At 39.7% G+C, this 13,918-nt stretch overlaps 1 protein-coding gene across 3 annotated transcripts in view; it reads left to right on the forward strand.

Annotated features, from left to right (window-relative positions):
• Positions 1–13,918, forward strand: part of PTBP3 (polypyrimidine tract binding protein 3) — an 87,576-nt gene that overhangs the window by 52,505 nt on the left and 21,153 nt on the right. For all 3 annotated transcript variants that reach the window (XM_055121911.1, XM_055121896.1, XM_055121904.1), the window contains 3 exons: positions 4,192–4,356; positions 9,187–9,297; positions 10,487–10,661. In XM_055121911.1, the coding sequence (XP_054977886.1) occupies positions 4,192–4,356; positions 9,187–9,297; positions 10,487–10,661 (451 nt within the window). The remainder of the gene's footprint in view (positions 1–4,191; positions 4,357–9,186; positions 9,298–10,486; positions 10,662–13,918) is intronic.

Genomic DNA, 13,918 nt, shown 5'->3' on the forward strand with positions numbered 1-13,918 from the left:
TATTCAAAAATTTTATACCAAAGCTGAAGTCAAAAATGAAGGGACCTGTTTGTAAACATAAAGATGTTTTTTTATTTTGCCTGTCCCTGGAAGCTGATAAGCTGTTTTAGCTCCTTTTATTTTCTGAATAATGAGATATCCCCAGACATGTGAAAACATACTTACTGAAAGGGTTGAATGAATATGAAGTATTTTTTGTCTCTTTGCTTAAATTAAAACAAAATATTTAGATCATATTTTAAAGTATGGCATTTGAGAAATGGTTGTGTTAATAGCAATCATTATTGTATGGTTTTTCTTGAGCTTATGAGTATAAGTTTATAATTCTACAAAGACAGATCCACTAAAAGAATTTACCTTTAAAAATTAGCTAGGGCTGGAGAGCTAGTTCAACAAGCTAAAAACATACTTTGCTCAGACTTCTGAGCACCAGTGAGGCTGACCACCCACCAACCATCAAAATGAGAGTAGCCCCAACCTGCACTGCATTCAAAAAACAAAGCAAAATCATTTTTAATGATTTTATAAAATAATTAAACTGAATACTTTTAATCTATGTATGCTTATTCATTTGCATCTCAGTTTTTTAGTGTCATCACAGTATTTAGGTGCGTATGTTTGAGTTTTAAATGGAGAAGGTATTTCCCACCTCAGTAGAACACTATTCATGTGGTTGCTGTCTTCTCTGTTAATAGTTAATGTGGCCATTCCAGAGAGTTTGCAGCTGAAACATTTTAAGAACTCTCTCGTTATAGGAATTCTGCCTTCTCGTAGCATCAGATACACAGGTCATTTACCTTATATGTGTCAGAAATATGCCTTCACTCTCAGAAGTTATTTTTCACTTGCTTGTTTATTTGGCATTTCTGTTGTCCTTAGTAGTGAGTACTGAATAGCAATAAACCTGTTCCGTTTTTGTACTGAAATGTGTTTTTGCCTAATTGAATGTTGGAACTATAGCCCCCCCTTTTTTTTCTCTTTTTGTTTTGGGTCCATACCTGGTGATGATCAGGGCATCAGGGGACACTCCTAGCTGTGCACTCAGGAATTTCTCCTGCTGTTGTTCAGGGGATCATATGAAATGCTGGGGATTGAGACCAGGTTAGCCTGTTTTAAGGCAAATACCCATACCCTCTGTACAAGTTCTCTGATCCCACTATAGTCTTTCTTATAAGTCTTTTTTTTTTTTTCAGTGTAATTTTTTTTCAAATTATTATTATGAAAAAGTATTTTTTTTTATGTCTACTAATGCAGCATACGTTGAAAACTTCAGAATGGATGGTGGAACAGGTTCAGGGGCCTGGAGCCTGGAATGTAGGCTTTGCATGTGAGAGTCCTAGTTTGCACCTCATGTTACATGGTTTCTGTGCATTGCTGGGAGCAGCCCTCAGCCCCTGCAGATGTGGTCCAAAAGCCAAAGGGGGGTGAGGGGAAGAAAGTAAAAAGAATGATTAGGATGTGACTCTGATCTCTCGACAATGGTATCTTTGTCCAAATATGGAAGAACAGAGAAAGAAGCAGATCAAAAATCACATTAGCAATAATTACTAGAAGTAGGAAGCATATGTATAGAATTTGTTAGTAGAAAGAATTGATAGGTTGATGGAATGATCAAATAAAGTCAGTTGTGACAGTATTTAATCATTCTAACAATGGAAAGGAATCATACATCATTCCACATAGAACTTTACTGTGATGATAATTTTTCCTAGACATTTTAGGGTTATGACATTCATTATGGTAGTCACTAGCTACATGTCGCTAAATATGAATAAATTTTAAAATACTTGTACTAAACCTGTTTCAAATACTCACTAGACATATGTCATTTTGAGGTACTGTGTTGAACGGTGTAGATATTGAACATTTCCATCATCGTCGGACATTGTTGGACACCACTGTGGGTGGGTTTCACCCCCCCCCCCCCGCCTCCCCCAGTTTGTCTTTTTACCTTGTAAGTGTATGGAGGTGATGGTGGATACAGTTATGTCAACTAGTTCAGTGCCCATGTCTGCACATCCCTAGGTCATTTATGTATCTTTTTAAATTGATTGACCTCCCCAGTTTACCTTTGGCCATAATACAGGTTCAGGTTGGAACTGGGAATCATTTTCAAACTTTTGAAAGCAGTGGAACCTTTTGTTTCTTGTAAAATCTTACTTGGGAGCCAGTATATCATGTATTACTATCAGAGCCTTTGGAGACAGTATCTGGAATTGTGCATCTGTAAATAAAAGTCTGCACATGGTATGCATTATGTACAGGCATAAAAAAGTTTCATAAAGTATGAAAGTGAAAGCTTTTCAGTTATTGATAACAGAAAGAAATTGACTGCCAAACTTTATAGCAATACTTAAAGTTTTTTTAATCAAAATGTTGGGAAGTACTTTTATTAGGATGGTTTAAGTTACTTAAATCATGAAAACAAAGCAAATGTTAACTTAAAATTGCACAGAAATGGAATGTATAAAAATGAAAGTCATCGGGGACTGAGGGATGACTCGGTGGCTAATGTGCTTATCTCACAAGTATGAAGCCTTGAGTTCATCCCTGGTACAACTGCACGTTCGGTGTTTCTAAGATCCCCACTGCTCAAGCAGTTTACAGCCAAAAGAGTGTCACCCCCAATGAGCACTGCAACCAAAATAATGTACGAGGAATGTGGCCAGAAGTTCAACCTCCAGCAAGCAAGCACTGTGGCATTGTACATGAGCACCACAGCACTACAGAACAAGCCTCTAACAAGCACTGTGGCCAAGTGTCAACAAGGTCTGTGTGTGTGTGTGTGTGTGTGTGTGTGTGTCTACATACCCTATCCAACAGCAAAAGAAAGATGGAAAATGAAGAAAATAACTACATCAAAATGACAGGATTTGTGTGTGTCTGTGTGTGTGTTACACAAACATTTTACAAAGTATCACCATACTTAAGAAATCAGTAAGAAACTAGAATGATTAAATTGCTTTTTCCCCTTCAACGTTCCCTTTTTTAAAATTTTATTTTCATAAAGTTATAATAATCATAATAATTATTCCATTCACTATTTCTACACCAATCCCACCACCATTACACCTCCCACCACCATTTGAATTTTCCCACTACCAGCCTGCCCCACAGGCAGATGCTAAAATTATTTTGTATTGCTTGTTATGCATAGTGTGAGATGTCAGGCACATACTCCTGGAACTCTAATATTTTAAATAATTGGAGTCTGGAGGCAACTCTGTGGTGTGCTGCTCTCTTCTGAGATTCCGTTGTGAGTCTCTGGATCATGGCCATTAATGTGCTTAAATGGCGCCCAGGGAAGTTTGTGGGTGTGACCGAGAGAGCGGGGAGATGGGAGGAGGTGGCCCATTCCCAACTCCAGGAAGCCTGGAGTTTTCAGTCACTAGTTCCACATAGCTGGGTTTTTCAGCTCATTATCATGCATGGGAGGTTCGGAAGGAGCCTGAAGATCAGCTGTGACAAGGTGGTTGAGTTCTGGAGGTTTGCATCTCCTGGGGTGCATTTGGAGCAGGCAGAGGGACATCCCTCCCCACTTCTGAGGTGCCCCGGTGAAATCAGTCTGACATAGGGTGGGGCACTTCATTTTTTTTTGGATACTGTCTTTAAATTTTGATAGCTGTAAAGTTGAAAGAGTTGCAAGTAACAATACAAAGAACATTTGATTTCTTCCCTGTCTTTCCCTCCCTTTGCTGTTGTTGGCAATGACCGAAGGTTTCATGCACTTGGCCGCGTTGCTTACACACTTTAGTTCAACAGGGTAGACACACTTCAATGCTGACAACACACACACTTGGTTGTGGCACAGGAGTCACTTGGGGATTGCACTTAGCAGGTTCCCACTCAGCATGTGGAGCAACACCGAGACCGAACCTGTGATCTCCTGCCTGCAAGGCACGTGCTTCTCTGAGTCGCAGAACTCTGGGGTTAAACTTGGGGCCTCCCCTACGGCAAGGCAGCCACACTACCACTGACCCACGTCCCATTTTCTTGAGGCATTTGGGAAGGAGGTGCTGATCTGGTTTGTCTTTATCATCGGTTCTTTTGACTTTCAGCTGATTAAAACGTTAGTCCATGTGCATTCAGAGATAACGATTTTGATTTAACTGTTACTATAGAGAGCAGATAACTTTTAGTTCCTGTAATGTGTCTGTGTAATCGAATGTTCTCATTTTTTATTGTTCCTAGAGAGTCCAAGCTGCACTGCAGGCCGTCAGCGCTGTTCAGTCGGGAAGTCTGGCCCTCCCCGGAGCTCCTGCCGGCGAAGGCCCAATCTTACCTGGGCAGAGCCCTGTTCTCCGAATAATTATCGAAAACCTCTTTTACCCCGTCACTCTGGAAGTTCTTCATCAGGTGAGAGGGAACACTTACAAAAGCAATCCAATGTGACCTCAGTAACTTTTTGTACTTATGACTTTCATTTTCAGATTATCGATTTTCTTGGTAATGTTTGTTTAAATAAGAAAGGTTCACATTCTGTTTCATGCAGGAAGCAGGTTCGGCTAATTTTGATCGTCTTATTCTAACGTGAATATGTATGAAGTTCTACGTTTATATGTATTTATATAGATAGTAAGCTGAGCTTGAAAAGTAACAAAGTATGGACTCCTGTAAAAGCAGTGACTGCACTTTTTCTTGAGAAAATAGCATCCTTAGAGAAAACTACTGACTCCTTACATTTGAAGGTTTTTAATTTCATGGGGAGGTCAGGGTACCTTAGACATGTGCCTGCTCTGGAAACATCACTGGGTGCGGCCTTCCAAGCTTCCAGGCACCCCAGAACTCATGGCCAGAGCAGCCTGGCCTCTACTATCTGTGGACCCTGGCATTGAGCCCCCAACCTAATTGACTGTGGGTTACCCATGAACCTCCTGAGCACTGCTAGAAAGGGTACCAAAGATAATGAATAAACAAAAGAAAATGTCTGAAAGAGGCCCTTCCAGATAGCTCAAATGGTGGAGCACATGCCTAACATGCAAGACCGTGAGTTCGCTCCCCAGCACCACATGGCCCTTCAGGTATCACTAGGCTGACCCCGGTGGCATCCAGAATCGTTGGGTCAGAGTAGCACGGCATTGCTGGCAGCTGACACTACTGTACCTCCTATTGCCAAGAGGGCTCTGAGACAGTCTCAATACAGCTGGAGGAGGCCCCTATTTTTTTTCCTTTGGCTTTTTGGGTCACACCCAGCAGTGCTCAGGGGTTACTCCTGGCTCTGCACTCGGGAATTACTCCTGGCGGTGCTCAAGGAACCATATGGGATGCTGGGAATCGAACCCAGGTCAGTCGGCCGAGTGCAAGGCAAACACCCTACCCACTGTACTATCACTCCAGCCCCCAGAGGCCCCCCCTTTTTTTTAAAAAAAGAAATTCTTAAAGGAAAGTATACATAGCTCAATAGGTAATAAAGAATGTCAGATTAAGTACTAATTAGTGCTCAACTGTCAATTACCTGGATGACAGATACTAATATAGCATAACTGCCTTGATAAAAGACATTTTACAGTCATGACCAGTAATGAAAGGAATTTAAGAACCAGGTCATAGACCACGGAGAGTAAGAGATAATGGGCTAGAGAGATAGTGTAGCAGGTAGGGTTCTTGCTTTGCACACCGCTGACCTGGATTCTGTACCATATATTACACCCAAGCACTGCCAGGAGTGATCCCTGAGCACAGAGAGAAGAGTAAGCCCTGAGCACTGCAGGGCTCAGAGTTACAGTACTTTCCCAGAGTCATTATCAGTCACTATCAGTTAGCGATAGAGCCTCATACTCATGTCCCATTATAGTTCTGTGTGATGTATAGGAGTAATCAGAATATGCCATTCTTTCTGTTAGTTTTCTGAGTTTCATTTTCTGAGTGGGCATGTTTATGAAGCATATCCTAAGGGCTTTAATAGCCACAATAGCCACTGTTGCTCCATAAAAGAGTTCAGTAGAATCTTTTTTATTCTGATATATTTTCTTCTCTTTATCCCACAAAGTCGCCTTGAACTTTGTGTGGTCCATCAGCAGGGTTTGTTTACTTTTGCTTCTGTTGACACTGTAACTATTGCTAACTTAAACTGACTTATAAAAAGCTTCTTGCATTTGTGGCTAAACATTGCCCTCAGTCAGCAGTGCGCTTAGTCAGGGTCATGAGGTCTTGTCATTTATCATTTTCCTGAGGGAAGTAACTTTGTTTCTCTCCCCCAAAGATCATGTGGTCCTTCATGTGAGAAGTAGTAATACTTTTTTTTTTTTAATGTAGTAATTCTGACAGTCTTTATTAATATCTTTTGGGCTAGAACTCTCAGCCAGTTAAAGCACTCCTTGCTTCAGCCTTTCTTATCATTGCTGTTAGAGTAAAATCAAACTCCCAAGCATAGCCCGTAAGGTCCTACGTGCACAACCTCTCCCCCATCTCTGTATCCTCACATCCTAACACTTGGTACTTACTTAGCTTCCCTGGCCCTTTGATTTTTTTGGTCCCAAATCACTCCTACCTTTATCCATTTCTGTTTTCAGTTTCCTAGTTTCTGTTTCTGAAATAATTGCTTAGCTTCATCTCTATCCAGTTTTCGGCCTAAATTTAACCTTACAAAATATTTCTGCAGTTAGATAAGCTCTTTCCCCCTGTCAACTAAGATGCATGGTTAAGGATTTGCCATATACTTTATTTTTGTCCGGACTTTATTTTTACTCCTGGTTCTAAACATTTTGCTATTCTCTATGATCCAGAAAAATAATTATCCCTTCTATATCTATTTTCTTACTTAATATAAAGGAATTACCATGGAACTGGAGTGATAGTTCAGTGAGTAGAGCTTGGCTTACATGCGGCCAATTGGGATTCTAGTCTCAGCGCTCCATAGAGTCCCCCGGGCACTACCGGGTATGATCCCTGAGCACACAGCCAGGATTAAGCTCTGAGCTCTGCTGGATTTGATCCCCAAAACGAAAAAAAAAAATCAATGGTGTTTATTTTATATCTTCATTGTAAGGATTGCATATATTTAAAGCAAGTGTAACAGCTAATAACATTACTCAGTTTTAATGGTCAGATACAAAAAAGTTGCATTGTATAAAATATTGATCTTTGGGTAGGGGTGTAGCTCAGCTGTAAAGCATATGCCTGTTTACATTAGACACATCCCCACCACCACAAAAAAATTGGTTCATGATCTTACAGTTTTGTGAATATTATAATTTCACACAAGTAATACCATAAAATATTATGTATAGTGTGATTGAGAAATCCAGAGATGTATGGAGTTGGTTGTGCCTGTTATATATATATATTTTTTTTCTTTTTGGGTCACACCCAGCGATGCTCAGGGGTTACTCCTGGCTTTGCACTCAGGAATTACTCCTGGCGGTGCTTGGGGGACCATATGGGATGCCGGGGATCGAACCCGGGTCGGCCGCGTGCAAGGCAAACGCCCTACCCGCTGTGCTATCGCTCCAGCCCCGGTTGTGCCTGTTATATTTACTTCGCTGATTTTATATTCTTTTCTGGAAAGTTGGCATTTAGATAAATTGTTTTCTATTGTCTATAGAAGTTCATTTTTCCTTTAGCTCATGATAAAGGAAATCATGACTGACATGGGAGCAATGCTTTAAAGCGAGGAAAGCTAGGGAAGATAATTCCAGTGTGATAACATTTGAGCAGAAGCTTGAAAGATGTGAGTGTTTAAGGTTAGATATATGAGGCAAAAGATAAGAAACATTGGTCCAAAGTCCCTAAAATGAAAATGTGCTTAGTGTTCCAGGATTAGAAATTGGGGCTGGAAAGATAGTACAGTGGGTAGGGTGCTTGCCTTGCATGTGGTCAACCTGGATTTGATTCCTGGTACCCATATGGTCCCCTGAGACCCACCAATAGTTATTCCTGAGTGCACAGCCAGGAATTAAACCCTGAGCATGGCCAGATGTATCCCCAAAAAAGAAATAGACTCTGTCATTAGAATAGGAATATTGAGACAGGAGAGTTAGCTCAAGGAAATGGAACACAAACCTTGCTTGCATAAGGCCCCAAATTTGAACCATCGGACCTGCTCACCCAGGGCAGGGATTGCCGGGAGTAACCCTGAGGCAGCTGAGCCCTGCTTTGGAGACCCCAACAATGGAAAAGAATCGGTGTCACTTAGTACCTGTATTGCGAACCGTAACACCCAAAAGGAGAGAGAGAGTAAAAGAGAATGTGCCTGCCACAGAGGCGGGGGCTGCTGGGGGGCGTTGGAGGGGGTGACTGGAGGGATACTGGGAACATTGGCGGTGGAGGGATGGGTACTTGATCATTGTATGACTGAAACGTAATCACTAAACTTTGCAAATCTGTAACTGTATCTCGTGGTGATTTATTTAAAAAGTTTAATAAATAAAAGAAGCAGTGTCATAAATGATAGGGTCAAAGAGAAGGTTAGGGGTTAGTTGATGCGGTTTTTGTAATCTTTCCACTATGATGGGAAACCATTCAAGAATTTTGAATAGAGAAGAGTGAGGATAGATTTGTGCTTTTACAAAATTTTATTGCTACATTTAAAATTTTTATTGCTACACTCAGTAGAGGCTCTTGTTATTGTCCAGACGAAAGATGGCGGTAAACTGGTGGGAATATAGACTTCGAAAGTAGTGATTATGGATATGTTTCTAAAGATTTGCTGATGAGTTTGATAGGTATCCCAAGAAGAAATAAATCTTGGGGAAGAGAATGAACCCATTGAGCTTTAGGAGAATCTGAGAATTTTCTAGTGACATTGTTCCATAACCTGCATTTTGGGAAAAGGTCATGTGAAAATTTACCAGGTGGTCAGCAGAGAAGTCTGGAAAAGGGCTGTATGGACATAGAAATCTGAAACCATGGGGTGTACTTGTGTCCACAAGTCTTATTGAATGATATTTTCTCCTATAAGAGGAAATCCTTTTTATTTAAAAAAAATTGGATTTGTTGGCCAGATAGGTAGTACAGGTGTTAGGGCCTTTGTTTTCCTTGCACACAGCTGACTCTGAGTCAGTCCCCAGCACCACATAGCATCCTCTGAGAACCTCTTAGAGTGATTACTGAGCACAGAGCCAGTAGTAAGCCCCAAGCACCACCAAATGTGGACCCATCATTTAAAAACAAAGTTGGTTAGTGAATCAAATTGTATTTATAAAGATATGTTCACTTAACTTTTTCTAATGTAAACTTTTTTTCCAGATATTCTCTAAATTTGGCGCAGTCTTGAAGATAATCACCTTCACAAAGAATAATCAGTTTCAAGCCTTGCTTCAGTATGCTGACCCATTGAATGCACATTATGCAAAAATGGTAATTATGATACGTTTTAATTTTTAAATTGATATTAACTATAGTTATAATGGGGAGGCCATGTTGTCTTCTCCATTGTTGAGTTTGCTGTGTGTGATACATGTGTGTCCATATATTCATATACATAACATGAAATTTTACTACTTTTATATGTAGCAGTTTACATGCTGTCTTCCATAGTGAACTAAAAATGATCCCTTCATATAAAATGGCTTTATATGAAGAAACCTTCATATGGTTTCTCAAATCTCTAGGACTTATTCTTATTTGCCATGTTTAAATTCTAGTTTTGAGTCCATTTTATCTGATGAAATGTGATTTATTTAATAGATTTATTTTTCCTTTGTTCCTTTATTTTGTCAAATCAGCCACAGACTAACAGGGTCAGTTGTTACTACTGTAACACCACATTCACTGTTGAATCATTTTGTCTTTTTTTTGTGTGTGTGTTCATGTGTCCTTGATATTTGAGAAGATATAAAAGTTTACATCCAGTTTGGCTTATCTATTGACGTCCATCACTATTTCTAATTCTGTTGTGTGTATTTATTGAAAATGTTTTTGTATATTTGTGCATTTTTTAATAGGTTTTAGTTTCTGGCATTTATATATTTGAGTATTTTTGAATATCATACTTGACCACTAATATCCCTTTAGTAAATTTTTATTACTTTTAAAGGGAGTGTTCTAAAAAAATAAAGGGAGTGATCTAATATTTGGTCTTTAATAAGACTGACCTAAAATTATTCTACGTATTATAATGCAAGTACAGAAAAATCTACAGATAATTATATTTCATATATTGCAATTCTGACAAGTAACATGAAAATGTATTTCATACTAACGGTCATAACTTTGCTGTGAACAAAGTGATTATAATAATTGCTAATACAGAGGCACATACTAGTTGCCTACATTTTTCTATTTCTCCTTTTCCATTTAGTATTACCATAAGATATATAAGATATGGATGATTCTTATTTTACAAAGGGAAATATTGAGTTAGAGATTTTCTTTTTCTCTCTTAAGCTCAGACAGTTAGTGACAGAGGTGAAAATGAACAAGTGTTACTTGGACCTTTGCTCTCTGCTTTACATCTGATTGTTGCTTTCTGTCAGCGTAGAGGCTGCTTGCTTGATTTATCAGTATTATCTTGCAAAAACATCAGTCCCTTTCTTACGTGCTTTAGACTCTGGATGGCCAGAATATCTATAATGCATGCTGTACTCTGCGTATTGACTTCTCCAAGCTCACCAGCCTTAATGTGAAATATAATAATGACAAAAGTAGAGACTTCACTCGCTTAGACCTTCCTACTGGTGATGGCCAGCCATCCCTTGAGCCCCCAATGACTGCTGCTTTTGGTGAGTAGTTGTATTTTGAATAACAAAGCAGGTTTTCTGAAGTTTAAAGTTTCATTTATTAATTCATGTATGCCATTTATCCTTTTTTGCTTGGATTTTTTTCAGATTTCTAAAGAAAAAAAAAAGTCCTAGAAAAAAATTTATCCACTAAGATCTTAAAGTATTAGGTAGACATCATAATAATTGTGTTACAAATTTACCTTTCTGACTTTATTAAAAGTTACTTTCTAAACTTACTAATTTTTTTTTCTTTTTCTTTGTAAAATTTTTTGTTTGTTTTGTTCTTGGGCCACACCCAGCGGTACTCTGGGCCAACTCCTGGCTCTGTGTTCAGGGATCACTCTGGCAGGGCACTGAAGGCCATATGTGGTTCCAGGGATGAAACCCACGTATGAAGTGTGCAAAGCAGTCGCCTTACCTACTGTACTATTGCTCCAGCCCTCCAATTAATTTTGTATAACTAATAATAGTCTTTTTACCCATATAATCATTTGCTTCAAGTTTTGCATATTAATGATGATTTGTTTCTTAAATTTTAGAATGTCAAGGTATTCGGTGGATAGGGCACTTAACTGGTGCAGGGCTGACCCAGGTTCCATCCCTGGTACCCCTGAGCCCTGCCTTGAGTGATCTGTAAGGACACAGCTAGGAGTGAGCCCTGAGCACTGTTGCTGTGGCCAAGAAGAAAAGAAAAAAACAAACAAAAAACACATCAGAATGTCAAGTGTTCTTATTTTTTAATTTGTTTTTTGGGCCACACTGGTGGTGCTCAGGGATCACTCCTGGCCCTGTGCTCAGGGATCACTCCTGGCACAGCCAGGACTATAAGGCATACTGGAGGTCCAGCCTAGGTTCACCAATTGCAAAGCAAATGCCCCACCTGCTGTACTGTCGCACTGGCCCCAGAATGTCAGTCTTGATCTTAAGTTTGTGTGAAGTTGCATTTTTGTATTAACAAAAATTATCTAAATTGTCTCTGCAAGTGTCACTTTGAAGAGTTTTCTGTTACTTAAAAATTAAATATAGAGTGTAATATATGAGTATAGTTATTGTGGTTTTAATCGTTTCTCGTAGAAAGTTTCTCGGTCTAACTTCGATTTTCTCTCCAAGTATTCCTTAGTTATTTTACATAGTTTTCATATTCTGTAAGTTGATTCTCATTAAAACTCTTTGGATGTCTTGATTAGTCTTTTATTATTTGAGAAACTAACTTTTTGTATATTTTTATGTATTTTTTCCTTTGCACTGTTTCCTTTATGGGGAAGAAAGTCATGTGTGTGTGTGTGTGTGTGTGTGTGTGTGTGTGTGTGTGTGTTTTCCTTCTGGAAATGTGTTATATCCTCTCAGTTTATTCTGATTTCTCCAGCCTACATCTGTATTTTCTATTTTTTATTTCTGTGAGCTGCATTCTGAATAATAATTTATTAGAAGCTTCTTTTTTTACTGGTTGTCTCTTTACTTCTGCTTACTTTATTGTTAAATTATCCAATAATTTATTTTGGTTTGGGAGCCATATCCACTGTGCTCTGGGCTTACTCCTGCCTTTGTGCTCGGAGATCACTCCTGGTGGGCTCAAAGGACCATCTGGGGTGCCAAGGATCGAGCCCAGGTGGGCCTCATGTAAAAGGCATGCATGTACTCTTGCTCCAGCCCATGTCCAGTAATTTTAAATTTCAATAACTTCTCATTTTTAGATATTTGTTCATTTTCTTGCAAGGTGACAGGGCCTCTCAAACAGTGCTCAGGGGTCCACGGGCCACTCCCTAAATGATACTACACCTGACTTTGAGGACTCGAGGTTTGGTGCTCATCCCTTCCATGTGGTGCTCCTCAAGCTCATGACCTCCAGGAGTGTACCAAGCAATGCCAGGGAGACCATGTGGACCTCCACACCAGAAGAGTAGCCGCCCTCATTGACCCTTATATAAGTATCTCTGGCCCTTCTAGTACTTTTCAGCGTGTCCTTTTCAGGCATACTATTTACTTTAGCTTTTGGTTTGGGGGCTTCACCTGGCAGTACTCAGGGCTTACTTCTGGCCCTGTGCTCGGAGCTCCGTGTTGTGGTGCTGGGGATCCACCCAGGGTCAGCACTTGTAAGACAAGCTCTATAGCCCCTGCATTGTCTCTGGCCCTGTTTCTGTTATCAGTATATCTCGGAATTTTTCCTATGTCTATAGTAATAAAGAACTTAAATATTTTTTCAAAAAAAGAATTTTGTTTGCTTTTGGGCCAGACCTCAAAATGCTCACGTTTACTCCCAGCTCTGCACTCAGGAATTAATTCTGGAGGTACCGGGGGACTGTATGGGATGCTGGGAGTCAAACTCAGGTCGACTCTCTGCAAGGCAAAAGCCCTTCCCGTTGTGCTGTCACTCCAGCCCCAAGAACTATATTTATAACTTAGGCACTGTGTTTTACAATCGTGTTGATATTTCTGGAATACAGTGACTGTTGTACCACACCTACCAACAGAATGCCAACATCTTCTATCACTGTCTTTTTTCTTTCTTTCTTGTAAATCACTGTGATAAGTTTCGATCATACAATGTTCCAACGTTTCTTTACCGGTATACATTTCTTGTCACCAATTTCCCCAGTTTCCCTTTTTTTTCGCCAAGACCCCCACCCTTAGACTGCCTCTACTGCAGGTACTTTCTCTCTCTCTTTCTCTCTCTCTCCCTCTGTCTCTTTCTATTTCTTCTCTCATTCTCTCTCTTCTCACATTCCTTCTGAACATTATGGTATGCAGTACAGGTACTGAAAGATTCTGTGTGTATCCCTTTACCTCCTTCCAGCACTCAGTTCTTGTCCAGAGTGATTGTTTCCAACTGTCATTGTCATAGTGGTCCCTTCTCTGTCCTAACTGCCTCCACCACTGTCATGAGGCCCCCTCCTATTCCCTTCTCCCTCTCTGCTCCTCCACTCCCCTCCATAACAATTTCAGTTCTCTAGACCCTCCCTGAAAGCCTATAATCACTGGTCACCTGTTTATTTCCTTGATACGTTTCTTTATATTGCACACATGAGTGAGATCATTAAGCATTTGTTCTTCTCCCCTTGGCTTATTTTGATCTGCGTGATACTGTCAAAATTTCTCTCAGGTTGTAGGGAAACTGAACTTTTTAAGCATTAGATTTTCTTTTAGATTTTAGCTTTTCTTATAGGTAAGTAGTATTTCATTGTGTATGTGTGCCATAGATTTCTTTATCCACTCATCTGTTCTTAAACTCTTGGCTTGTTTTCTAGATCTTTACTTGT

This window comes from Sorex araneus, chromosome 1, assembly GCF_027595985.1.
Source record: "Sorex araneus isolate mSorAra2 chromosome 1, mSorAra2.pri, whole genome shotgun sequence".
Taxonomy (NCBI): Eukaryota; Metazoa; Chordata; class Mammalia; order Eulipotyphla; family Soricidae; genus Sorex; species Sorex araneus.